This window comes from Eumetopias jubatus, unplaced genomic scaffold (genome assembly GCF_037043125.1).
Source record: "Eumetopias jubatus isolate StellerSeaLion01/CBP00866 unplaced genomic scaffold, mEumJub1_p1.0 scaffold_2, whole genome shotgun sequence".
In the NCBI taxonomy this organism is placed as follows: domain Eukaryota; kingdom Metazoa; phylum Chordata; class Mammalia; order Carnivora; family Otariidae; genus Eumetopias; species Eumetopias jubatus.
In genome coordinates, this window is record NW_028274808.1 from 165,942,080 (window position 1) to 165,968,560 (window position 26,481).

Sequence of the window (26,481 nt, forward strand, 5' to 3'; positions counted from 1 at the left end):
TTAACCTCACTCCTCTCTGTAATTCAATCTCTGGCTATTTGTGGGCTTTTCTAATTCTCCTTTCCTATGTTGTAAGTTTTTAAGGGCAATGGTATATGTACCGTTCATTTTTATAACCCACAGTGCACTCAACAGAGTATGTAATTGATATTCAATAAATTCTCAAATTTTATTGAAATGAATTTGGTATTCACTTAGATTTTTAAGCTACTTCAAACTATGTGTATGACTAAAACATAAATATCATCTTTTTTGGATATTTGGGCTAAGGTAACTAATGATTTCCTTTTATTTGATCAATGTCCCTAAGATCGGGCATAAAAATTCAAAATTTGTGGTTTCATGTATGGCCATGTACCAAGGCATATTATATTTACTGTCTTTCTAATCTTTGAGTAAATAAGAAACAGAAGTAGGATGGAGTAAATGAGAGTAATATGGACAATAATGAGAAAATTTCGCATAATGAGTGCTTCTAGATAGAGAGCCAGTACTTTTGTAGGGAGAAGAGTGAACTTTGGAACACAGAAACTGAAATTTATACAGTAGAGCAGTATCCATTACATAATGATCAGAGTCGAGAAAATTGTTGAAAAACTGGGTAACAAGTAAATTTTTAAGTGTTCACAGATGTATTTGCATTTACAAGGTCAGCATCTAAAAGACGAGAAGAGGTGATTCACTGAGGGAGAATGAAGGCTTGCAGATGTAATAAAGGATGTTCAAAGAATGAGGCAGAAAGGAGTTCTGGACTAACTAGAACAAAGGCAAATTGGATGAAGCAATTTACTAGAGCAGAAAAAATGGAGACTTTTATTAAAAATGAAGGAAATACCTGGCTATCCTTTCATGTCTTTAAATACTGGCCTAAGATTTCAGACAATCATATTATTGTATTAGCTGCTTGTACATGTGTGTATGCCTCTTCCTGTTTATATGTCCCCATACATCACTAACAGACGACATCATTAGGTATGCGTAGCCTGTAAAATATGTATCACAGCAAAATGGTATGGCTCTATTTACAGAGCTCTCTCTACATAAATATTATAAAGGGTGTAATGATACCTGCTTTTTATAGTTTTTGTGATAGAGTAAAATTTCCAGATAGGGCCACAACAATATTTTTGGTCTTACATGTTCTTCTAGCAGGTTTCCACGATTCCTTCAAGCAGTAGAGTCTCTTTCTTCCCCTTAAAACTGGGAGTGCCTTTGTGGCTGCTTTGATAAACAGAATATGATAGAAGTGACACTTTGTGACTTCCTAGGTGAGGTTATAAAATATGACTCAGCTTCTGCTTGGCTGACACTTCCTGGGTCATGCAACTTTGGAGCCCTGAGTCACCACATTGAAAAGACCACATACACAGACAACAGGGAAAGAGAGAGAGAGAGAGAGTAAAAAACCTCATCTCTTCTGGCCCTCAGATATTTGTGTCTTCATACATCAGGCACCAGATAATTGCAGCCAAGCAACTATCTCATACCAACCTGCGAGAGACCAGAGCAAGAACCACCCAGTTGAGCCCGGAACTGTAAAGACAATGATAAAATGATTGTTGTTTAAGCCCCTAAGATTTGGGGTGGTTTGTTGTGTAGCAATGGATAACAGAACAGTACTTCCCCAAATATGTTAGGACAAGTCCATTTGACCAGCTAGGAAAGTGAACAGAAATGATACTTGCTTTGGTTCACTTAATAAATCTGTGTTATTCTTAGGGCTGGTATTAAAATTCAGAGCTTCTGTTTCTTATTCGGACCTCTGGTCCCTCTACTAACAATGGGGGAAAACACAACACACCCTAACATTCATTGGCATGAAAATTTATAACATACAATTTACTTTAAGGCTAGATTTTTAAAAAGCTGTTTACCGAACCTGAATAACATAGTACACTATAATGGGTTTTCATTAGCTGAATTTATACCTTATATATTAGAATGCTCTCCCAGATTGAAGCATTGTGTTTTAAAAGTCTGATTTGATGGATGTACTTTTAAAAATAGAATCTGGAGATATACAAATATCGATATTTTCCTATTTAGTAATACATAGAAAAATTAAATAGTACCACACATGTCTGCTCACTGCTAATTAGTCACACTGTAGATAAACAATTTGCCCATCATCATTTTAAGCTTCCTGTATGCAGAACACTGAATTGGAAATAAAACAACTGGAGGATAGTCCTTGTTTTCAGAGAATTTGTTATCTGGGTAGAGATAGAAAATAGACACATGTGAAGGATAATTCAGAATACAAACAAGCCAAATAGAAACAAATTGTTCTTTGTACAAACTATATTTAAGTAGTGAGGGAAAAAAAGAATAAAGTGGTAGACAGAACTTTTCTTTCTGAAAAATTATGAATATTTAGCACACTTACATATGCATGTTTAAAACTCAAGTTATGAATTATGCATTTCTAAATATTTAAGCATATACTGATATGGTGCTAGATTCATTGAATGGCCTTGTTACTGAAACTATTAAGTTGAATATTATAAAATTGCCAATTTTCTTTTTCTTCCCTATGACAAAATGACTTTATTGTGTTTTTCTTTTTCCAGTTTTTATTTAAATTCTAGTTAGTAAATATATAGTATAATATTAGTTTCAGGAGTAGAATTAAGTGATTCATCACTTACATACAACACTCAGTGCTCATCACAAGTGCCCCTCTTAATACCCATCACCCATTTAAACCATCTACCTCACCTCCATCAACCTTCAGTTTGCTCTTTATAGTTAAGAGTCTGTTTTATGGTTTGCCTCTTTCTCTCTTTTCCCCCCTCTATGTTCATCTGTTTCATTTCTTAAATTCCACATATGAGTGAAGTCATTTGGTATTTGTCTTTCGCTGACTGACTTATTTTGCTTGGCATAATACATTCTAGCTCCTTCCACATCCTTGCAAATGGAAAGATTTTATGATGGCTGAATATATTCCATTGTATATCCATATAGACCACATCTTTATCCATTCATCAGTTGATGGGCATTTGGGCTCTTTCCATAATTTGGCTATTGTCTGTAATGCTGCTATAAACATTGGGGTGCTATGTGGCCCTTCCAATCAGTATTTTTGTATTCTTTGGATAAAAATAGTGTAATTGGGGGATCGCAGGGTGGTTCAATTTTTAACTTTTTGAGAAACCTCCATACTGTTTTCCAGAATGGCTTTCCAGTTTGCCTTCCCACCAACAGTATAAGAGGGTTCCCCTTTCTCCACATCCTTGCCAATATCTGTCATTACCTATGTTGTTAATTCTAGCCATTCTGATAGGTGTGAGGTGGTATCACATTATAGTTTTGATTTGTATTTCCCTGATGATGAATGATGTTGAGCATCTTTTCACGTGTCTGTTAACATCTTTGTGTCTTCTGCCTTTTTTAACTGGATTATTTGTTTTTTGGGTGTTGAGTTTGATACATTGTTTATAGATTTTAGATACTAAACCTTTATCGATATGTCATTCACAAATATCTTCTCCCATTCTGAAGGTTGCCTTTTAGTTTTGCTGACTGTTTCCTTCACTGTGCAGCAACTTTTTATCTTTATGAAGTCCCAATAGTTCATTATTGCTTTTGTTTCCCTTGCCTCTGGAGATATGTTAGTAAGAAGTTGCTATGGCCAAGGTCAAAGAGGTTGCTGCCTGTGTTCTCTCTAGGATTCTGATGGTTTCCTGTCTTACATTTAGGTCTTTCATCCATTTTGAATTTAGTTCTGTGTGTGGTGTAAGAAAGTGGTCCAGTTTCATTCTTTTGCACGTTGCTGTTCAGTTTTCCTGACACCATTTGTTGAAGAGACAATCTTTTTTTCCATTGGATATTCTTTCCTGTTCTGTTGAAGATTAGTTGACCATACAACTGTGGATCCATTTCTGGGTTTTCTATTCTGTTCCATTGATCTACGCGTCTGTTTTTGTGCCATTACCATGCTGTCTTGATGATTACAGGTTTGTAATACAACCTGAAGTCTGGAATTGTGATGCCTCCAGCTTTGCTTTGCTTTTTCAAGATTGCTTTGGCTATTTGGGGTCTTTTGTAGGTCCATACAAATTTTAGGATTGTTTGTTCTAGCTCTGTAAATACTGCTGGTGGTATTTTGATAGGGATTGTATTAAATGTGTAGAATGCATTGGGTAGTATAGACATTTTAGCAGTATTTGTTCTTCCGATCCATGAACTTGGAAAGTTTTTCCATTTCTTTGTGTCCTCTTCAATTTCCTTCATAAGTGTTCTATAGTTTTCAGAGTATAGATCTTTTACTTTTTCAGTTAGGTTTATTCCTAGGTATCTTATGGGTTTTGGTGCAGTTGTAAATGGGATCGATTCCTTAATTTCTCTTTCTGCTGCTTCATTATTGGTCTATGGAAATATAACAGATTCCTGTGTATTGATTTTGTATTCTGTGACTTTACTGAATTCATGTATCAGTTCTAGTAATTTTTTGGTGGAGTATTTCAGGTTTTCTATGTAGAGTATCATGTCATCTGCAAATATTGAAAGTTTGACTTCTTCCTTGCTGATTTGGATGCCTTTTATTTCTTTTTGTTGTCTGTTTGCTGTGGCTAGGACTTCTAGTACTATGTTAAATAACAGTGGTGAGAGTGGACATCCCTGTCTTGTTCCTGACCATAGAGGAAAAGCTGCCAGTCTTTCCCCATTGAGGATGATATTAGCTGTGGGTCTTTCCTATAACATCTTTATGCTATCGAGTTATGTTCCCTCTGTCCCTACTTTGTGGAGGGTTTTTATCGAGAATGGATGCTGTACTGTGCCAAGCACTTTTTTTGCATCTATTGAGAAGATCATATGGTTCTCATCTTTTCTTTTAGTAATGTGGTGCTTCATGTTGATTGATTTGCAATTATTGAAACAAAACTGCAGCCCAGAAACAAATCCCACTTGATCGTGGTGAATGATTCTTTTAACCTACTGTTGGATTCAATTTGCTAGGATTTTGTTGAGAATTTTTGCATCCATGTTCATCAGTGATATTATTCTGTAATTCTTTTTTTTAGTGGGGTCTTTGTTTGGTATCAGGGTAATGTTGACTTCATAGAATGAGTTTGGAAGTTTTCCTTCCATTTCTATTTTTTGGGACATTTTGAGAAGAATAGGCATTAACTCTTCTTTAAATATTTGGTAGAATTCCCCTGGGAAGCCATCTGGTCCTGCACTTTTGTTGAGAGATTTTTGATTACCAATTTAATTACTTTGTTGATTATCGGTCTATTCAAATTTTCTATTTCTTCCTGTTTCAGTTTTGATAGCTTATACAGCTCTAGGAATTTATCTATTTCTTCCAGATTTCCCAATTTGTTGGTATATAATTTTTCATAATACTCTCTTATAATTGTTTGTATTTCTGTGGTGTTGGTTGTGATCTCTCCTCTCTCATTTGTGGTTTTGTTTATTTGGGTCCTTTCTCTTTTCTTTTTGAAAAGTTGGCCATGAGTTTATCAATTTTACTAATTCTTTCAAAGAACCAGCTCCTAGTTATATTGATCTGTTCTATTGTTTCTTTTGATTCTATATCATTTATTTCTGCTCTAATCTATTATTCCCTTCTTCTGCTGGCTTTAGGCTTCATTTGTTGTCCTTTTTCTAGCTCTTTTGGGTATAAGTTTAGGTTGTGTATTTGAGATTTTTCTTGTTTCTTGAGGTTGGCCTGCATTGCTATCTACTTGCCTCTTATGACTGCTTTTGCCACATCCCAAAGGTTTTGGACTGTCATGTTTTCATTTTCATTTGTTTCCATGTATTTTTTAATCTCTTCTTTAATTTCCTGGTTAACCCATTCATTCTTTGGTAGGAGGTTCTTTAACCTCCATGTATTTGTGGTCTTTCCAAATTATTTCTTGTGGTTGACTTTAAGTTTCATAGCATTGTATTCAGAGAATATGCATGGTATGATCTCAGTCTTTTTGTGTTTGTTGAGGCCTGATTTGTGACCTAGTATGTGATCTATTCTGGAGAATGTCCCACGTGCACTCAAAAAGAATGTGTATTCTGCTGCTTTAAGATGAAATGTTCTGAATACATCTGTTAAGTCCATCTGGTCCAGTGTGTCATTCAAAGACATTGTTTCCTAGTTGACCTTCTGCTTAGATGATTTGTCCATTGCTATAAGTGGGATGTTAAAGTTCCCTCCTATATTGTATTATTATCAATGATATCCTTTATGTTTGTTATTAATCATTTTATATATTTGGATATTCCCATGTTGGGGACATAAATATTTACAATTGTTAGATCTTTACAATTGTAGATCCTTTATTATGATATAGTGCCCTTCTTCATCTCTTGGTATAGTCTTTGGTTTAAAATCTAGTTTGAAAAAAATTAAAAGTTAAAAAAATAAAATCTAGTTTGATATAAGTATGGCTACTCCAACTTTCTTTTGACATCCATTAGCATGATAAATATTCTCCATCCTCTCACTTTCAATCTGTAGGTGTCTTTAGGTTTGGAATGAGTCTCTTGTAAGCAGCATATAGCTAGGTCTTTTTTTTTTATCCATATTGATCTCCTATGTTTTTTGATTGAAGGACTGATTTCATTTACATTCAGAGTAATTATTGATAGATATGAATTTAGTGCCGTTGTATTACTTATTAAGTCATTGTTTCTGGAGATTTTCTCTGTTCCTTTCTAGTCTTTGTTGCCTTTAGTCTTTCTTTCCCACTCAAAGAGTCCCCTTTAATATTTCTTGCAGGGCTGGTTTAGTGGTCACAGACTCCTTTAGTTTTTGTTGGTCTGAGAAACTCTTTATCTCTCCTTCTATTCTAAATGACAGTCTTGCAGGATATTGGCTGCATATTTGTCCCATTCAGAATGTTGAATATTTCCTGCCACTTTCTTTTGGCCTGTCACGTTTCTGTGGAAAGGTCTGCTACTAACCTTATTTGAGTTTCCTTGTAAGCTAGGAACTTCTTTTTCCTTGATGCCTTTAGGATTTTTTCCTTATCTTTATATTTTGCAAATTTTACTACAATATGTCTTGGTGTTGGCCTGCTTTTGTTGATTTTGATGGGAGTTCTCTGTGCCTCCTTGATTTAGATATTTACTTCCTTCCCCAGATTAAGGAAGTTTTCAGCTATAATTTCCTCAAATAAAACTTCTGTCCCTTTTTCCCTCTCTTCTTCTTCTGGGACTCCTATGATATGAATGTTTTTATGCTTTATGGAGTCTGAGTTCCCTAAGTCTACATTCATGATCCAATATTTTTCTTTCCCTCTTCTTTTCAGCTTCATTATTTTCCATAATTTTATCTTCTATATCACTTGTTCATTCCTCTGCTTCTTCCACCCTTGTGGTCATTACATTCAGTCAGTTTTCCATCTCAGTTATAGCATTTTTTATTTCAGCCTGAGTAGTTTTTAGGTCTTTTACCTCTGTGGTAAGGGACTCACTGGTGTTTTCTTAAGCCCACTTAGTATCCTTATGATTGTTGTTTTAAATCCTGAATCAGGCATATTACTTTTATCTGTTTTGATTAGATCCCTGGCTGTGACCTACTGTTGCTCTTTCTTTTGGGATGAATTCCTCCATCTTGGCATTTTGTCTAGGTCTGTCTTCTTTTGTGTGTTAGGAAAGCCTGTTATGTTTTCTGCTCCTGAGAGTAACGGCTTTATTAAGAAGAGGTCATATACTGTCCAGGGCCTGGTGTTTCAGGAAGTGTTTCTGGTGTATGCTGTGTGCACTCTGCTACTGTGTTTTGGCTGTTCTTTCCCTCAGGTTGGTCCCCTGCAGAGTTTCTTCTTGCCTGCAGTGGAGAGTGTTTGGCCCTTGACCAGAGTGTGGCAAGTTTTAATTACGTGTGCTCTGGTATGCTTGTTAAAAGAGATCTGATGCTATTTCCACTAGAGTTGAAGCTTTGCAGCACTCTATGATTAGCAGACTTGGTGTGTGCAGGGGTTTATGCTGGTCTTACGGGGGAGGGGCCTGCTGTTGTTCTGGCTCTCAATCACACTTGCCCTTGTAAAAAAGGGGCCTGCCGAGCACAGGGAGGCAGGGCTTGGTGTAAGAGGTTTAGGCTTCCAGTGTTGGCACTATGCTGCTTACTGAAGTTAGTTTATGCTGAGGGACCAGGGAGAAAAATGGCACCAGCTGTCTCCCTCATCCCCAGAGAGGGGAGTTTGCACCCACTGCTGTCCAGGAAGCCCTCCCAGAAGAGCAGTCTTCCCTACTGTGTCCTGGGCATCTCTCAGGTCCCTGCCTTCACCCAGTCTGTATCCTGGCCGTTTGTGTACCTGGCAGTTCAGTGCACCTGTGTTTTATCTTAGGCAGGCTGGCTGAGTTTTAAAACTCCAAACTTTAGGGACCTGGTATGGCACAGACCCACACTGGTCCTCTGGGGGAGGGTCTCGCCACACTGGGACAGGTGCAGGTTTATCCCAGAAGGGTAGTCGCACCAACACACTGGAGCTTGGAGTTTGGAGTAAAGCTAGCAAAAAGCAGGTGTCCAGGTTAGTTGCCCTCGGTGGGTGTCTCTGCCCCTATGTTTAAGGGGCAGGGGACAACAATGGCACCTGCCAGCTCTTTTGTCCCCTAAGAGGCAATGCCTCCTCTTCTGGATATACTCCAAGAAGGAAGAATTGTCTCTCCCAGTGCATCCCAGGGGATCCTCAGTTTGCTTTGATTCTTACTGTCCTTCTCCACAGGAGTTCTGCAGTGCCCAACAGGTTCAATACCAGCCACAGCCCGGACCTCTAAAACTCCAGTTTTTGAGTCCCAGTGGTTGTAAAAACTCACAAAAATCAGCCCCTCTCATTCTCCCAGTCAATGGCTTTGGGGAAGTGTTTTCCTTGGGCCATCTGCTGTGCTCTCTTCTCTCATGCATGTAAATGGTCTCTCTCTGTGAGGTGGACTCCCTCCCCTCTGCACACCCACGACCCTTTTCTCCCCCAAACCAGGTTTCTGCACCTCCTACTTTCCATGATGTGGCCTCTTCTCTCCCTCTATTTGTACAGTTTGTTCTGTCAGTCCTCAGAGAGGTTTCTTGGGTGTTCAGAATGGTTTGATATTTATCTAGCTATGCTTGAGGGACAAGACAAGCCTAGGGTCCTCCTACTATTCCATCATCTTCCCTTCTTTTCCTCTAAGATTATCAGCTTTCAACAGTTTTTACAAAATTTTACAAAATTTCATATGGTTCAGTCTGACCTTACAGTTTAGTGAAGGTACTGTCCCAGGCTCAGACAATTAACCCTTACCAAGGACCACAGTCATTTGACAAATGTTCAGTCATCCCTTTAAAAAATCCCAATGACAGGAGAGTCAATTTTATGTGTAAATAAATATATACTATATTTTATTATATCAAACTATCAGCATTCCCATCTATACTCTACATTTATAACTTTTAATAATAGATTATGTGAGAGCATTTATTTTAAAATTTTAATTATTTCTTTTTAGATTTAAGATAGTTATCAAACATTTTACCAACTGCAAACCTCAGACTGAAGGACTAATTTCACAAATCCAATGCACCCTTTGTTCCCAGTGGAGACAAGTATCACAGGAGATGTATAATATTTACAATAATGCTATTTTGGATCCATCATAACTTCCTTTGAGGAGGATCAAGCACCTTCCAGTCACTACATAAATAATCCTTTGACAAGCCTACTAAGTAGGACAAAAAGTTAAAAAGTATAGGAAATGGTTGAATTACTGCTATGATTAGGTTTTTGATAATGGAGTCAAACCCATCAGTTAATAAATAGTTACTAGTCAGAATAAATTTCAGGAAAGTTTGTAATTTGGGGGCATTTCCAAGGGGAAATCTGACTAGTTATCAGAAACTAACATTACCTTGCCTTATATTTTAGAATCTTCTTCCAATCAGTGAGAAGTTTTGTTGTTTAATTGCAGCACAGAATTGATAAAATTTATATTATGGGTATAATATCTCTAGTTATAGACTCCTGGTTTATGTTATCTGAAAAGGTTTAGAATCCATCTGGATCAGAATATTATCCCCAAATTCCAGCCTAAAATTATTACCCAGAATGTCCTAAGGTTATGGAGAATTATTTTCTTTATTCCCCCAAGCTTTGGGGAGCTAAGCAATGTTTCAAGGAGACAGCCAATTGGGCAAGATGAAATACTAGATTATCTGTTGCTAAATTACCCCCAACATGTGCATTCCACACACATTCAATATATTAATTATATAGCCACCTCTGAAAACATGACCTTTACATCATATAAGTTAATATGAAAATGGTTTATAAGTGATTTTATTCACAAACATCTATTGATCACTTTTTATGTGCCAGACACTGTACTAAGTGCCTAGATATATTGAACCATAATCTTTACACCCTTTCATTAATTTCTTTGGGTATTTAATTTAATGACGTTTTACCATGTGTCACCCTAACCTTTAATAGTGCTTCTGTAAAATTTATAATATAGAATAAGAACTCATATCACATTATGCTTTTTAAATTGCTGAAATATGGTCTATAACATGTGCATTACTCATCAATACTTTGTTTTCTGAATACCTCATTTGCAAAATTTTTCATTTCATAGCATCATTGAAATTCTGACAACTGTTATATGAGATTTTTGGAGTGAACTAGTGTTTATACTCAGCTTTCCAAGTTTCCCCAGATTCTATTGCAGTTGTTGAACTTGAAGATGGTCTTTCCCATCCTATATTCAGTCTTGTTCCTACCAATGTTGACCCTGCTCTGGCAGCAAACCTTTTGCTTTTTACCTTGTAGACGGCCACTGGCCCTTGGCTTGGCTTCTTTTTTACAAGAGTGGTGTGTGAGAAAAATGTGCTTAAATTTCACTATGTAGGGGTATGATAGTTGTGAAAGGGGAACCAAAATTCTTCTACAAATAGAGTATATATTATTTTTCTTCTTTTCCTTTCTTTTTTTTTTTTTTGGCTAGAGAGATGCTTCCTGGTCCCTATTTCATGTGTCAATGATTCCACTCACGTGGAATTCCAGCCTCCTGTCATTACAAGTCCTGTAAGGAAATCATTTAAAAGACATGTTATCTTACTTAATCCTCAAAACAAGTAGGTATTAGACTCACAAATGCTCCAGAGGTGTGTTGTGCAACACACATGTGGCCACTGAGCACATCAAATACCCAAACTGAGATGTGTTATAAGTGCAAATACCATATTTTGAAAACCTAGTTTGGAAACAAATGTAAATTATGCCATCAATAATTTTTTTATTAACAACATGTTGAATTGATAATATTTTGGATATATTGGGCTAAATAAATGACATCATTAAGATAATGTCACCTACTTCGCTTTTACTGTTTTAATGTGGCTACTAGAATATTTCAAATTACATGTGTGGCTGACATATTTTTTATATAACAGCCCAGTGCTCTAAAAACTGCAGAGCTCCTGGTCCAGGAAAGAACTCAGACTTTTTGCACAGAATTACATATAATTGAATTTTGTTTCTTTGTTTGTTTGGTAAGACTTTCAACTGCCTTGAATAAGATAAACAGATACCAGGAAGTTTCCTGAAAACTAGAAGTGTAATTGGCCTTGGATACAAGGCCTTGATCACAGTCAAATGACTGAACAAAGTTTTTAAAAAAAGAAAAGAAAGAAAGAAAGAAAGGGCCAAAATAAATTAAAGCAATGAAATTAAACCAGCGTCCAGGATGATAAAGGGCAACAAGAGAGGGGACAACAATGGCTATAGACAGGGAGGGACATGCTGGGGATGGTGTGGGGATGTTCAAGATGGTAGAACTATGTTACCTCAGGTCCTAGGGGTAAGACAATGGAAAGGAAAGTGGAGCTGCTAAAATCATATAATTATAATAATCTGCTTGGGAACTCAGATCTGTCTAGTTAGGATGTAGCTCTGCTGTCATCCCTCAGAACAATGGTGTAAAATAGACATAATAAATTTCGTGAACTTTATTAAACTTGAATGTGCCTCTGATTGGACATAATATCACAGTGAGAAGTCTGTGATCTTTATAATTTCCACTGCATCCACAAGAAAACTGAAGTTTAGAGGGCATAAGTAACTTGGTTAAATCAAAAAGCTAGCAAGAAACAAAGTTAGATTTTAACCCAGTTCGACCTGACTTTATTCTATGTTCTTCTTCTATCAAAGAAGATACCTGCTTTTAAGTAATTCTCAGCCTAGTGGAGAAATATTTTACTTGTTGTTTTAAATTATAAATTATTTAATCTGGACTCAGTATAACCTTTTTGGTTAGTCTGCTGTGCTTTGAGAGACAGTTTTGACTATGTTATTTTAAAATGTTTTAGAAATGTAAAGTGATCTAGTTGTAGTTTCTAGTCAGAGAAGTTCAATTTCTTATTTTTGCACAGCAACAGAAGATCTTAAGGACCTATCTTTATGATCAAGTTGGCCTAGGAAGCACTACTGGTGTCTGTAGCTTAGAGAAAAATGGTTTTGATTACAGGCATACTTCAGAGATATTGTGTGTTCTGTTCCAGACCACTGCAATAAAGAGAGTCAAATGAATTTTGTTTGCTTCAGTGCATGTAAAAGTTATGTTTACACTATACTGTTGTCTTTTAAGCACTCATGAGCATCATGTCTAAGAAAAACCCCACAGTGTATATGCCTTAATTAAAAATACTTTCTTGCTAAAATATGCTAACCATCCCCTAAGCTTTCAATGAGTCATAGTCTTTTTGCTGGTATGGGTCTTACCTTCATGTTGATGGTTGCTGACTGATCAAGGTGATGGTTGCTGAAGGTTAAGGTAGCTGTGGGAATTTCTTAAAATAAGACAATGAAGTTTGCCATATGGATTGACTTCCTCTTATGAACGATTTCTCTGTAGCATGCAATGTCTGTTCTTTCGTAGCATTTTACCTACAGTAGGGTTTTCGGAAATGGAGTCAATTTTGTCAAACCTTGCCACTGCTTTATCAACTATGTTTACGTGATATCGTAAATTCTTTCTTACCACTTTCACAGTCTTCACAGCATCTTCACCAGGAGTAGATTTCGTCTCAAGAAACCACTTTTTTTGCTTATTCAAAAGGAGCAAGGAGCAACTCCTCATGTGTTCAAGTTATATGATGAGATTGCAACAAATCAGTCCCATCTTCAAGCTCCACTTCTAATTCTAGTTCTCTCACTATTTCCATCACATCAGTTTCTTCCTCCACTGAAGTCTCAAACCCTTACCAGTCATCCATGAGTGATGGATGACTTTCCATCCATCCATAAGTGAGTCATCCACTTCTTCAAATTCCTGTTAATGTTGATATTTTGACCTCTTCAAATTAATTACAAATGTTCTTAATGGCATCTAGAATCCTGAATCCTTTCCAGAAGATTTTCAATTTTACTTTACTTGGATCCATCAGAGGAATCACTGTTCTGTGTCAGCTATAGCCTTACAAAAAGTATTTCTTAAGTATTAAGACTTGAAAGTCAAAATGACAGTTTGCCCATGGGCTGCAGAATAGATGTTGCGTTAGCAGGCATGAATATAACATAATGTCATTGTACATCTCCATAAGAGTTCTTGGTTGACCAGGTGCATTGTCAATGAGCAATCATATTGAACGGAATCTCTTTTTCTGAACAGTAGGTCTCAGCAGTGGGCTTAAAATATTCAGTAAACCATGTTGTAAACAGTTATACTCTCAACCAGGTGTTGTTTTTCCACTTCTAGAGAACTTATAGGGCCCTTAAGGGCCCTAGGATTTTCAGAATGGTAAATAAGAATTGGCTTCAACTTCAAGTCACCAACTGTGTTAGCCTCTAACAAGAATCATCCTGCCTTTTGAAGCTTTGAAGTCAGGCATTGACTTCTCCTCTCTAGCTATGAAACTCCTAGATGGCATCTTCCAATGTAAGGCTGTTTTGTCTCCATTGAAACTCTGTTGTTTAGTATAGACACTTCCTGATTTATCTTAGCTAGATCATCTGGATAAGTTGCTGCAGCTTCTACATCAGCACTTATGGCTTCACCTTGCACTTTGATGTTATGGAAGTGGCTTCTTTCCTTAAATTGCATGAACCAACCTCTGCTAGCTTCAAACTTTTCTTCTGCAACTTCCTCACCTCTCAGCTTTCATAGAATTTAAGAGAGTTAGGGCCTTGCTCTGGATGAGGCTTTGGCTTAGGAGAATGTTGTGGCTGGTTTGATCTTCTATTCAGACCACTCAAACTTTATGCATATCAGCAACAAGGCTGTTCTGCTTATGATTCATGTGGTCACTGGAGTAGCACTTTTAATTTCCTTCAAGAATTTTTCCTTTGCATTCACAACTTGCTAACTGTTTGGCACAAGAGCCCTAGTTTTTAGCTTATCTCAACTTTCAACATGCTTTCCTCACTAAGCTTAATCATTTGTAGCTTTTGATTTAAAGTGAGAGAGTGGGGCTCTTCCTTTCACGTGAACACTTAGAGGTCATTGTAGGTTTATTAACGGGCCTAATTTCAATGTTGTTGTGTCTCAGCAAATAGAGAGGCCAGAGGAGAGGGAGAGAGATGGAGGAATAGCTGGCTGCTACATATGGACATGGATTGTGACACCCCAAAACAATTACAATAATACATTAAAGATCACTGATCATAAATCACCATAACAAATATAAAAATAATGAAAAAGTTTGAAATTTTGTGAGAATTGTGAAAATGTGATACAGAGATATGAAGTGAGGTAAATGCTTTTGGAAAAATGGGGTCAATAGACTTCCTCAATGCAGGGTTGCCACTAACCTTCAATTTTAAAAACTGCAGTATCTGTGAAGTGCGATAAAATGAGGTATCCCTGTATAGTATTTGTGTTGATTGATTGCTCAGTTCATCAAAATGATTGTTCCAATCCTGTAGCTCTGTTTTTAGTTTTCCCTTCTCTTTTAGATTGAGTTTGTTTTGATCAGATTCTGTTCTCACTTTGCCTAATTAGAATTTTGAAGGACCAAGTCTCACTTATCTCTGCAATCTCGTTGTGTAGCCCAGTGTCTAGCACAGAGCTGACGCTTTATCATCCATTCATGATATGAACATATTTACATGCAGTAAACATTCAACAAATAGAAATTTTCTATCTCTTATGGGCTGGGCACCATGCTGGGGATAGAATAGTGCATATGGTTATATGCCATATTTACAATTTAATGAGAGACAATGACACATCAGTGTGATAAACCCTGCCCACATGTGAGCACAGAGTGCTGAGGGAACACCTGTTTTGGTAAAAAGCTGAAGATTTCCAGAGAAAGTGCTATTAAAGCTGAGACCTCAGGGAAGAGATAAACAGGGGGAAAGGATCAGGGAACTGGTAGAAAAGGAAGGCATTCCTAGCAGAAAGACATTCTGGATCTGCAGTTTGTTTGGTTTGGGGTTTTGTTAGAGCATTTAGTTATGGGAGGAAGTGAGAGTCAGAGGAATATGGGGAGGGAAGGGATGAAGGAGAAATGTTCAATCAACACTGAAGGAATTATTTTAAGAAGCAATAAAGCACACAGTGCAATTCATTAAGAATTTCTAAGATGAGGGCACCTCGGTGGCTCAGTTGGTTAAGCAACTGCTTTCAGCTCAGGTCATGATTCTGGAGTTCTGGGATCGAGTTCTGGGATTGAGTCCCGCATAGGGCTCCCTGCTCAGCAGAGAGTCTTCTTCTCCCTCTAACCCTCCCCCCTCTCATGTGCTCTCTTTCTCTCATTTCCCTCTCTCAAATAAATAAAATCTTTTTTAAAAAAAGAATTTCTAAGATGATTTATTTAGAGTATGAATTTTAGACCATTTATCTTATAAGCATATATTATGTAATTAAAAAATTAAAATGGATTTTAACCTGATAATATTGGAGATCTCATATTCATAAATACATATGCATATGTATTATACGTCCACTTCATTGCGAGTCTATGGTCTGTACAATACTTATCATTAGGGATATTTGCCTTATGATAAATGGGCTTCATTAGTAGTGGTTTGAGGCATTACTATTTATTCATCTATAAAGGTTATAAAGCTCCTATTAATTCATTTTCCAGGAACTATTATTTTAAATTCCAAATCCTTTGTGCTGTTAGCTTTTAAATGAATAAGGTGAAAATCAATTTTACTTCTTAATTTGATCAGTTTATAAATTTGGGGGGGCAATAGGCTCATATAAGAGGACTGCATGGAGATGCATACTGTAAAGCCAGTTTTAAGTCTCAGTCTTAGAAGATATGTGTTGTGTTCCTTCATTGGTCCACTAGGTTCTCTCAGTCTCAGGTAACCTAACTTAAAAACTGACATAACATTTTCTGTGGATGTCACTTATAAGGATCAATTAATTAAATATTATTTATAACTCTCCAAAGAGTAATGTATTATTTATAAAAAATTGAGGTTAGTACTGTTATCTCAAATCCAGTACTTTTTTTTTTGGTGGATTCAGAGAAAGAATCCTAAGTAGGCATTTAGAATTAAAAAAAGTCTATACATTATTTTATCTATTAGTGGATAAAGTTCATTTGTAATATTATTATAATCATAGAAACAAACTACTTTGTGCCACAGTATACTCTTTTCACTTTTGTATTTTATAATCAATGATTCTTCATGTTTTTGAACGCAAAAGGATGCCCCCGTGGATAGCCACTAGAAAGGAGATTTCTCATTTGCATGGCTATCCTAGGTAACTTTTTTTTTTTTTTTTTTTTTTAAGGGAGAAGGAGAATCTTAAGCAGCCTCCACACCCAGAGCCACCCATCCTGGGGCTGGGCCTATATCTAACCACCCTGAGATCATGACCCAGAGATCATGATCCGAACCAAAATCAAGAGTCCGTGTTTAATGGACTGGGCCACGCAGGCGCCTCCATCCTAACTCTTCTTTATCACAAATAATGCTGATCTTGCAGACTGTGCCTGTTCTATGTACAGGTGGAAATTAGTGAGCTTAAATTCATATAATTTTCACTTGTGGCTTGACTCTTGGGGTTAGAAGTGGAGTTGAAAGGAAAATGGAGAGATTAATGAAGGCACTGATCAGGATTGGAAAGTAGGAACAGAGAGTCGATTTCCTCCCTGGTTGCGTCTTTTCCTCCATAAACATTTATTAAGCATTTCCTATGAGTCAAATAATGAAAAGATGAAAGAAGAAAACAGTTACGTTCCTTACAATCCTTTGTTAGTTTTGTGAACCGAAATCAGATTTTAAAGGTTCTTCAGTTACGCGTATCGCATGCAGTTAAATATGCAATCATGACAACTGATTGCAATAGAGGTTCGGGCATTTCGCCCTTCACGTCAAAAACTATGGTAAAAGCGCCGCAAGAGATTCACAGCCATGTGGTCTGCAATCACTGCTCGCACGCCAACATTTGTAGTAATTTCAGATTAGGAGCCTCCCATTTTTGTTATAATCCAAACTTTCCTACCTCCCCCCTGACGCCCACCGCTCCCGGCACCACTTCCCACCTCAATGCAAGCGTACCTCCCCGCCCCAAACACCCCCTTCCCTCCCCAACCAAATTAATTTTACTGGGCGAACAGGGGCGAAGAATAAGGAAGGAAGGTAGGGAAGACGGAAGAGAAGGAAGAAGGAAGGGACGGAGGGACGGACGGCTGGAAAGAATGCAATGAAGGAAGGAGAGACGCTGTCCTTTTCCCCCCAGGGTTTTCGGTTCCCTGCTCGCTCTCTCCGCCCGCTGCCAAGGAGCATCTCCTCCCAGCTCGGCCCCCGCCCCGCCCCCTAGCGTCGGACCCCGCAGCCAGCGGCTGGCGCCTATCTCTTTAAGTGACAGCTGTGGCTCGGGTCCCAGTCCGGAGCTTGACGTCAGCGCCGCCGCCCCGGCTGCGAGGTGTAGTTAGCGCCACCGTCCGCGCTCGGGGCTGGCTGCGCGCTCGCAAGCTGCTGGGGCGGCGAGTTTTCTTTGCTCCGGCCCCTCCTCCCGCTCCCCCCCCGCCCTCCCGCGGGGAGCCGAGCGGCCGCCTAACAGCCTCTCGCAAGTCTCTCTCACACTTCCCCGCCGTCACCCCAAAGGAGCAGCCGCTCCTCCTCGCGCCTCTACCGCCGCCGCGGCGCCCGCGGAGCTCTTCTCCCGCGCTTCGCTCCCCCGATGGAGCTCGGGCGCCGCCGCCGCCGCCACCGCTGCCCCGAGCCCTGAACGGGGACGCCCCGGCCGAAGGAACGTGCCGCCCGGCCCGAGGGCGCACCAGGCACACGCCAAGGCCGAGGGCCGCCGAGGGTGGAAGGCGCGGGCTTCGGGAAGGAGAAAGTGCCGCTCTCCCGGGTCACTTGGCCGGCGGCGGGGGGACCATGGCTTTGAAGGACACGGGCAGTGGCGGCAGCACCATCCTGCCCATTAGCGAGATGGTCTCCTCGTCCAGCTCGCCGGGCGCGTCTGCGGCCGCCGCCCCGGGGACCTGTGTGCCCTCGCCCTTCCCCGAGGTGGTGGAGCTCAATGTGGGAGGCCAGGTCTATGTGACCAAGCACTCGACGTTGCTCAGCGTCCCGGACAGCACTCTGGCCAGTATGTTCTCGCCCTCCAGCCCCCGGGGCGGCGCCCGACGCCGAGGAGAGCTGCCCAGGGACAGCCGGGCGCGCTTCTTCATCGACCGGGACGGCTTCCTCTTCAGATACGTGCTGGATTATCTGCGGGACAAGCAGCTCGCGCTGCCGGAGCACTTCCCGGAGAAGGAGCGGCTCCTGCGCGAGGCCGAGTACTTCCAGCTCACCGACCTGGTCAAGCTGTTGTCGCCCAAGGTCACCAAGCAGAACTCACTCAACGACGAGGGCTGCCAGAGCGACCTGGAAGACAACGTCTCCCAGGGCAGCAGCGACGCGCTGTTGCTGCGTGGGGCGGCCGCAGCCGCGGCCCCGGGCCCGGGAGCGCACGGCGGCGGCGGCGGCGGCGGCGGCGGCGGCGGCGGCGCGCCGGACAAACGCTCCGGCTTCCTCACGCTCGGCTACCGCGGCTCCTACACCACGGTGCGAGACAACCAGGCGGACGCCAAGTTCCGGCGTGTGGCGCGCATCATGGTGTGCGGGCGCATCGCGCTGGCCAAGGAGGTCTTCGGGGACACGCTCAACGAGAGCCGCGACCCTGACCGGCCGCCCGAGAAGTACACGTCCCGCTTCTACCTCAAGTTCACCTACTTGGAGCAGGCGTTCGATCGCCTGTCCGAGGCTGGCTTCCACATGGTGGCGTGTAACTCCTCGGGCACCGCCGCCTACGTCAACCAGTACCGCGACGACAAGATCTGGAGCAGCTACACCGAGTACATCTTTTTCCGTGAGTTCCCGGTCTCCGCGTCTCCTGCTTCTCCCCGCCCCTTCGCCGACGCGCGGCGGGCTTGAGCCCGGCTGGAACCCCGACGGGGCCGGTGTCCCGGGCGGGAGCTGGTTAACTCGGCAGTGCGAGGGGCTTCCCGCGTACGGCGCGGTCACGCTGCAGACACAGTTTACGGTTTCGTCCCCAGTGATCCCCCTTTCGATTCCCGTCCTCTTCAGCTCGAGAGCACGCAATTCCCAACCAGCCCTCCTTCTTCTTAACTTCACTGATTTTGCCCTCACCCTGCCCTGCTCTTGGAGGCGCGGGGCTCCCTTCTGCCGAGGGCGGGGAAAAGACGGGAGCCCAAAGCTGGGCGCATAGGTCCCCTTCCTTCCTTCCCTCTCTGCTTCCGCGGAATTCCTGGGGGTTAACTTATGTGGGTCTCAGAGGGGTCCCTACAGAGGGCACTTTGGCATCGAGACATTACGGCGCACGCCAGGGTCATCTCCAGTTGGTGCCTGTCTGGCGCAGGGGCTTACAGTTACGGGTGTTTTCGGAAGTGGGCAACGAGAGAAGGGACCACCGTGCCTCCGGAGCTGCTCAGGGGGCCGGGGCGTGAGAGCAGCTGGTGGGAAAGAGGTGTCCGTCGACTCACAGAAACCTCAGATTTCCCCCACGCCAGTTGTCCGTAACTGCTGGGTGTTTTGAACAGTGGAGGGTGGAGGGAACGGGAGTTTGAATGTCTTCTGCGGTCAGGGCTGGAGATTAGGAACGGACGTGTGTGTGTGTGTGTGTGTGTGTGTGTCCTTTCTGTGCACCTCAAGTGCAAAAGGGGGATCGAGTCCACTTTCCCGGGGGGAATGAAATGCCGTGGTTTTCTGAAATGAGAGAATGAGGGTGAGGATTCCGAAAGCATTTGGCATGGTGCCTTTTGTAGTGCGCTTCCGAAGGGGGGCCCTGTGGATCGAGTTCAAGGACTACACCAAATATCACTGGGGCTGGGGGGATGGGATCAGCACAGTAATCAGTGACGCTTATCAAACGGGGAGGGCCACAACCAGAGAGCTATTTGGGCAAATGAAAAACCAGCTGGGATGGCAGCAGGAACATCATTTGGCAAACGGTTGTTCTTTGGCAAAACACAAGAAGCTTTAAAACTTGCCTGTAGAGTGAGGGAGAATATCATTGACAGCTTAAGATAGAAATAGACCAGCTTTAATTGTATCTGTTGCTTTTGGTAATTCACTCACTGTTTGGGAACTAGGCAATTTATTGCACTTTATTTTGATTTGAGAAGTGGAAAGGACTTTTTTCTTTTTTTGCACAGGTGCAAGCTTGATTGGAAGGTGCTCATTATATGTTCTAGTAACCTTGGAGATACGGTGACACAACACAGCACACAGGGCCTTAGTGTGAGATTGTCTTTTTGAATAGTGCTGGATTTCCTGTGAAAACCATTTCACAGAGAAGCAAAGAAAGTGCATGCTGTAGTGGTAGATAAAAATCTAATTCTCTTAATTATATCAAGGTATTATTTGTTGCACAGTAAAAAAGTTTGATAGAAAAGTTGCCTAAAGGAAGGTGATATTTTATTGCTTACATAAAATTGGGATTTCTTCAGTAGATATTAAGTAATTAAAACATTTTTAGCATCACTGTTTACATTTTATCCTTTATCAGTGGGACCTTTATTAGCATTTTAGCTCTTAAACATTTACGTCATTCCAACATGGGTGTATTTCCAAGCATTTTAGAAGATAAGATGAACTTTTGACTCTCTTTTGGCTAGAGGTTTTTGTTAGAGAAGATATGAGCATACATGCTCAGTGGTTAAGATTCTTGCATTTTGCGATCTTTCACAGTGTTGGCTTTCTTTTTCCCCTAGAGAGTTGTGGACTTGAACATGTTTATTTTGATTATAAAGAGAACATAGGTTGTCTCTAAATTTTCAAAGCACGTCCTTAAAATACTTTATTGCAGTGGGAAACTCATGCAATTTAACTAATAAGGTAATTTGAGAGATATTTGGAATTTAGGATATTTAACTTCTGGAGCCAGAAGAAGTGTGAAATAGAATAAAATATCTGTATTACAAATAACTATGTGCAGAGTACTCACATAACGAATGAGCTCTGAGCTTCATTCATAAAAGTCCTAGAAATCTAAGCAACCCACAGCCTTCTTCAGTGATTATTCTGTGGGGGAAAATACACAGTCCCAGGTTAAATAATGTTCTTCTGAAGTGGTATTCTAGTCATTGACTAACCAAATGTAATATAAAACCTATTTGTGATGTAAAATTTATCTTGAATACTATTGTATATGCATTTATTTTATGTTTTGTATAGATTGTAGCATATTTTCACAGATTATTTTGCACAGGATTTCTTTTGATATTGGTGAATGAAAATACACTGTAAAATTTTTATATTTCCATTTCCTTCAGCTTAAATAATGGTATAAGTATACGGAGTATAATTATTTTGTTTAGCAGTCTCTATTTAAGAAAACTATTCAGTGTTATTCATAAAAACAAAATGAATGAACTTGTTTGTCCACTATGTTTTAGAGGTAGAAGGAGGTCTTACTATTTTTTATTTCCCCTTTGACACAGTTTTTTCAACAAATATTTACTTTAGTGTATAACATGTATCAGTCATTTTTACCCCTCTTAAAATTCTCCCTGTGTGTGAAATTAGCAGCATAAAGATGCTCTGAAAACTATAGAATTGTAGTTTATACACTGGAACATCAATTTCAGCTCCTTACTCCCTCTCCCCCTTTTGCCCCTGAATTTCTATATAGATGGGAAGAGAGTGGCAAATGGTTTGGTAATCCCAGACACTGCCGTTGCCAAATGTGTGATCTTGCTTAAATTATTTACTTCTTCTGAGTCTCTATTCTTCTACCTGTATTACAATGAGGGTTATTATAATACCAATTTTTTTTAAGATTTTATTTATTTATTTGGCAGAGAGAGACACAGCGAGAGAGGGAACACAAGCAGGGGCAGAGGGAGAGGGAGAAGCAGGCTCCCCGCTGAGCAAGGAGCCCGATGCCAGGCTCTATCCCAGGATCCTGGGACCATGACCAGAGTGGAAGGCACACGCCTAACTGACTGAGCCACCCAGGCATCCCTATAGTACCAATTTTATAGGATTTGAGAATACAAGTAAAGTCCTTAGAACAGTGCTTGACATATAATAAAAGCTTAACAAATGTTAGCAGTTACAATTATAAGTCATATTATACCAAGATTATTATTCTTGTCAATATTAAATTTTAACTTTGTTATATACTAAGTAGAGTTGATTTGATTATAAAGTTAATTAGAAAATTATTTTGCAATTCAGTGATAACAATAAACTTTCATAAGTTTGACATGACCAATCTAGTAACAATTTCTTTCTTGAAACTTGGATTTTTCAGGCCAAGTTCAAATCACCTAGGTTTGCCAGTCATACTACAGTTAGTTTTTTGGGTCAACTCCAACAGAACTCTTTTCTCATTCAGGGCCAAGAAGTGTTTTAATGCCCTCTACTAGGACTTGAAAGTTTGGTAATATTTTCTGACAAACACTGAGCTAGATTCATTATCTCTTTAAGTGCTGGTATCCAAGTCATTGGGTTCCAATGCTCAAGGTTATATACAGGCTATTAAACATTTAATACCAACTTCATTTGGCTGGATGGACACTTTTATCTATTCTCAGTGTTAACTCATTATTTTACCAAGTCTTTTAGACTCTGCAACCTATACTGATCATATTACCATTCCACATTACTCTTTTAATACTGAAGATTGTCTTTTCTCGAGGGAAAGCAGAGTGATTTCTGTTCTTTTTGTTTTTTTGGGTGGAGGGTGTCTGTTAAAGTGTGCTTGTGGCTGTTTTTAGCTGTATCTAGAAGACAAGGCATTTTATATTGGCATTGTACTACATCGACAATAAATAGTTATAGGCTTGGCATGTGATATGTAGACTACCCATAGTTAAAAATTATATATATCCTTTATTTCTCACAATCAGGTGTTTACAGATGGTAGTACTGCTCTTATTTCAAGTGCTTCCAGTTTTGTACTCCGTAGGTTGGTTGAGTAATATTTGGTGTGAAAGTATACATTTCTCTAGGATGCACTTGATATACTTTAAACTTGGTATACATTTCTTTTTGTTGTGACATATGAGAGTGCCAGATCTAGGAATTAATGCTATTATTGAACTGAGCTGTGAATTCTGATTTGTCAAAATGGATTCTTATATCTACTCTTTCAAATCTGTTCTGGTTTACTTGACTGTGTTGGGTTGAAGATAGCTAGTTGAGTTGAAAATATTCAAATAGCTATTTAGTCCTATGTTATAAGCTCTGTTGTATTCAAAGCTTTCTAACAAACATCTTCAAAAAGTTATTCTATTTAGATGCATACCTTTATTTTATTTATTTATTTTTTTATTATGTTATGTTAATCACCATACATTACATCATTAGTTTTTGATGTAGTGTTCCATGATTCATTGTTTGTGCATAACACCCAGTGCTCCACACAGAACGTGCCCTCTTTAATACCCATCACCAGGCTAACCCATCCCCCCACCCCCCTCCCCTCTAGAACCCTCAGTTTGTTTTTCAGAGTCCATCATCTCTCATGGTTCGTCTCCCCCTCCGATTTCCCCCTCTTTAAACTTTTATATTATTTTCTAGTCTAAAAGTGCTTCTACTTTTGTCACCAAATGTTGTATGGAAAAGAATTTTGTTACTTCTTTTTTAAAAAGACTGTTCTTTTCCTTCTAAAGACTTACTAGTTATTTTTATAATTATAATGTGAAAATTTCTTTTGCAACCACATGACGGAATGACTTTTGAGTCAGTGGAGAATAAGCAAAAGGAACAGATAACTTTTTAAACACCAACATCCCGATTTCATGCAAACAGGTGAAGTAATAAAGCAGACAGAAAATGACCAAAACCCTGGGATACAGAAAGTTTGGAGGCTGTGCTATGGTCTTGGTTCCTGTTTAAGGGCATTAAACTTTTATGTCTGACATAGTACTGTCTCTAAACCTGATCTTTTTTTTTTTTTTTAGACTTATTTATTTATTTGAGCGGGGGTAGGGGTAAGGGAGAGGGAGAGAGGGAATCTCCAGGGGACTCTGCATTGAGGCCGGAGCCCCACACCCGGCTTGATCTCAAGACCCTGAGATCATGACTTGTGCTGAAATCAAGACAGGCGCCTCTAAACTTGATCTTTTTTTTTTTTTTTTATAGGGTTATGACTTTAGCTTTCCCTGCTACCTCTACAGCTTCTTATTGGTCAGTTGTTATTCAGATTATGAAGCTGAAAGACTAAATGACATTATAAGTTTTATTGACAAAGTTCTTTTACTTTTGTAGCTTAGATTGCCAGAACTCACAGTGTGTGTGTGTGTGTGTGTGTGGGTGTGTGTGTGTGTGTGGGTGTGTGGGCGCGCGCGCATGCCTTAGTTTAAAAAAAATCCCCTGGAAAGAAGAGAAATAATCTGTGTGAAGATAAGCATCAATTATTATCTCTTCTACTGTCGTGAGTTATTAACTGGCATTCATAAAAAATGTGAAAATGATTGTCAACTTGTCATTTAAAAGTAGCTCTTGTTTGATTATGAAAGTAATACATGCAGTTTTAAGAATTTTATAAAAGAAAAGTAAAATTTAAAAAATCACCAACAGTAACTGCTAATAAAATCTTGATTTATTTTCTTCCAGTCTTTTTTCTATCCATTGTAGTTGTACTATACAAATGGTTTGTATGCTGTCTTTGTTATGTTTTGTACATTTATTATACTTAATGACATTTCCCCCATGACATTAACATTTTTACTGACATCTTAGATAATAAAAGTATAATACATGTCCTTTGCCACACAGTATTATAAATAAATGTTGATGTTAAATATTTTCCCTGTAAGCTTAGAAAAAAGTTGATTTTTTTTCAAAATACAGAACATGTAATAAAAAGAACATTTACTGTATACCTAATTTTTTTATGTGCTTTATACACATTACTTATTTACTTCTTCCTGAGCTTGGTTCCCTGCTACTCCAGTTAGGAAACTATGATTTGAGAAGGTTAAATAACATCCCTGGGTCATAGACCTATATGGGGCTGAGATGGAATTTGAATAGTTCTTACTTCAAAGCCCTTCCTCCTAAACATATAAAAACTATACCTGTTTCATGCAGTCAGTTTGACAAGTATATTTCAATGTCCGCTGAGTACTTAGAACTTAGTTCTACAAGCAAAAAAAGGTAGTGTGAACTATGTATGAATGAATCAAATATTTCTATGTTAAATTTCCATAAGAATACAGTAAATACATATTTTGTGTCTTTATTTGATAAAAGGGTTAATTTTTATTGCATAAGGCTACCATATTTATGAATGTTTTTTAAACTAAAGAAAAACCATTTGACTCAAAGTCATATTTATAAGTTTGATAAACTGACTTAAATTTAGACAGTGCTAAGGTAGTCACATACTCCTTTTCTATAGAAAATTCATTTTCACTTTGTGTATTAGAACTCATTTTATATGTTTATATGTTCTTTTCTTAGAAGGTGGCATAATGAAGAGGCCATTTTAGTTGAAATCAGTTTTGTTAATTACATATAGTCTGTTGGTTCTGGATATTGGTTAATGACATAAAATTATATACTTAGTATAATTAAGTTCAAAACAGTATTAAATACCAGCTGGGTGTTGAGATTGACTGTCCCTCTCTCTATATAATCTGTATATTATATGTATTGTATATAAATGTGTATTTGAAGTACTTGGAAAGTAGCATTTTAGATTACCCTTCAATTTATATTTATTTACAGGTGTCATTTTCAAACCCTTTTTTGAATTAACTTCAGCATATTTGAGTAAACTGTCAGCATTTAGGAGCAGCCACTATCCTGCAAGACATGCTGGTGGCTTTTCCAGTTGAGTTCATTCTTTTAGTAGTGAGAGGCTGTGCCATTGGAGGTTTTGAAAGGACTTGCCTAAAGATGAGAATAACTGTATTCATAGGATTTCAAAGTTACTCCAACAGATTAACTGCTTTACAAGTTCTAAGGGTAATGGTGAACCTCTCTAGCTGCTGACTTGATATACATGTCTTGTGCCTATCAGCTGTAAACTTCCCATCATTCACTTTTGTGTGGGAGCATTTCATGAAATCTAATTATCCTACAAGGCTAGTTATGTTTTGCACCTTCAAAACCAAAAGTAGATGAAGTATTT

The 26,481-nt window shown here is 39.2% G+C and overlaps 1 protein-coding gene across 1 annotated transcript in view; it reads left to right on the forward strand.

Annotated features, from left to right (window-relative positions):
* Window positions 1-17,750: 17,750 nt before the first annotated feature.
* KCTD8 (potassium channel tetramerization domain containing 8) overlaps window positions 17,751-26,481 on the forward strand; it is a 231,950-nt gene continuing 223,219 nt past the window's right edge. The window contains exon 1 of the mRNA XM_028088623.2: window positions 17,751-19,242. Coding sequence (XP_027944424.2) covers window positions 18,267-19,242 — 976 coding nt within the window. The 5' untranslated portion in view covers window positions 17,751-18,266. The remainder of the gene's footprint in view (window positions 19,243-26,481) is intronic.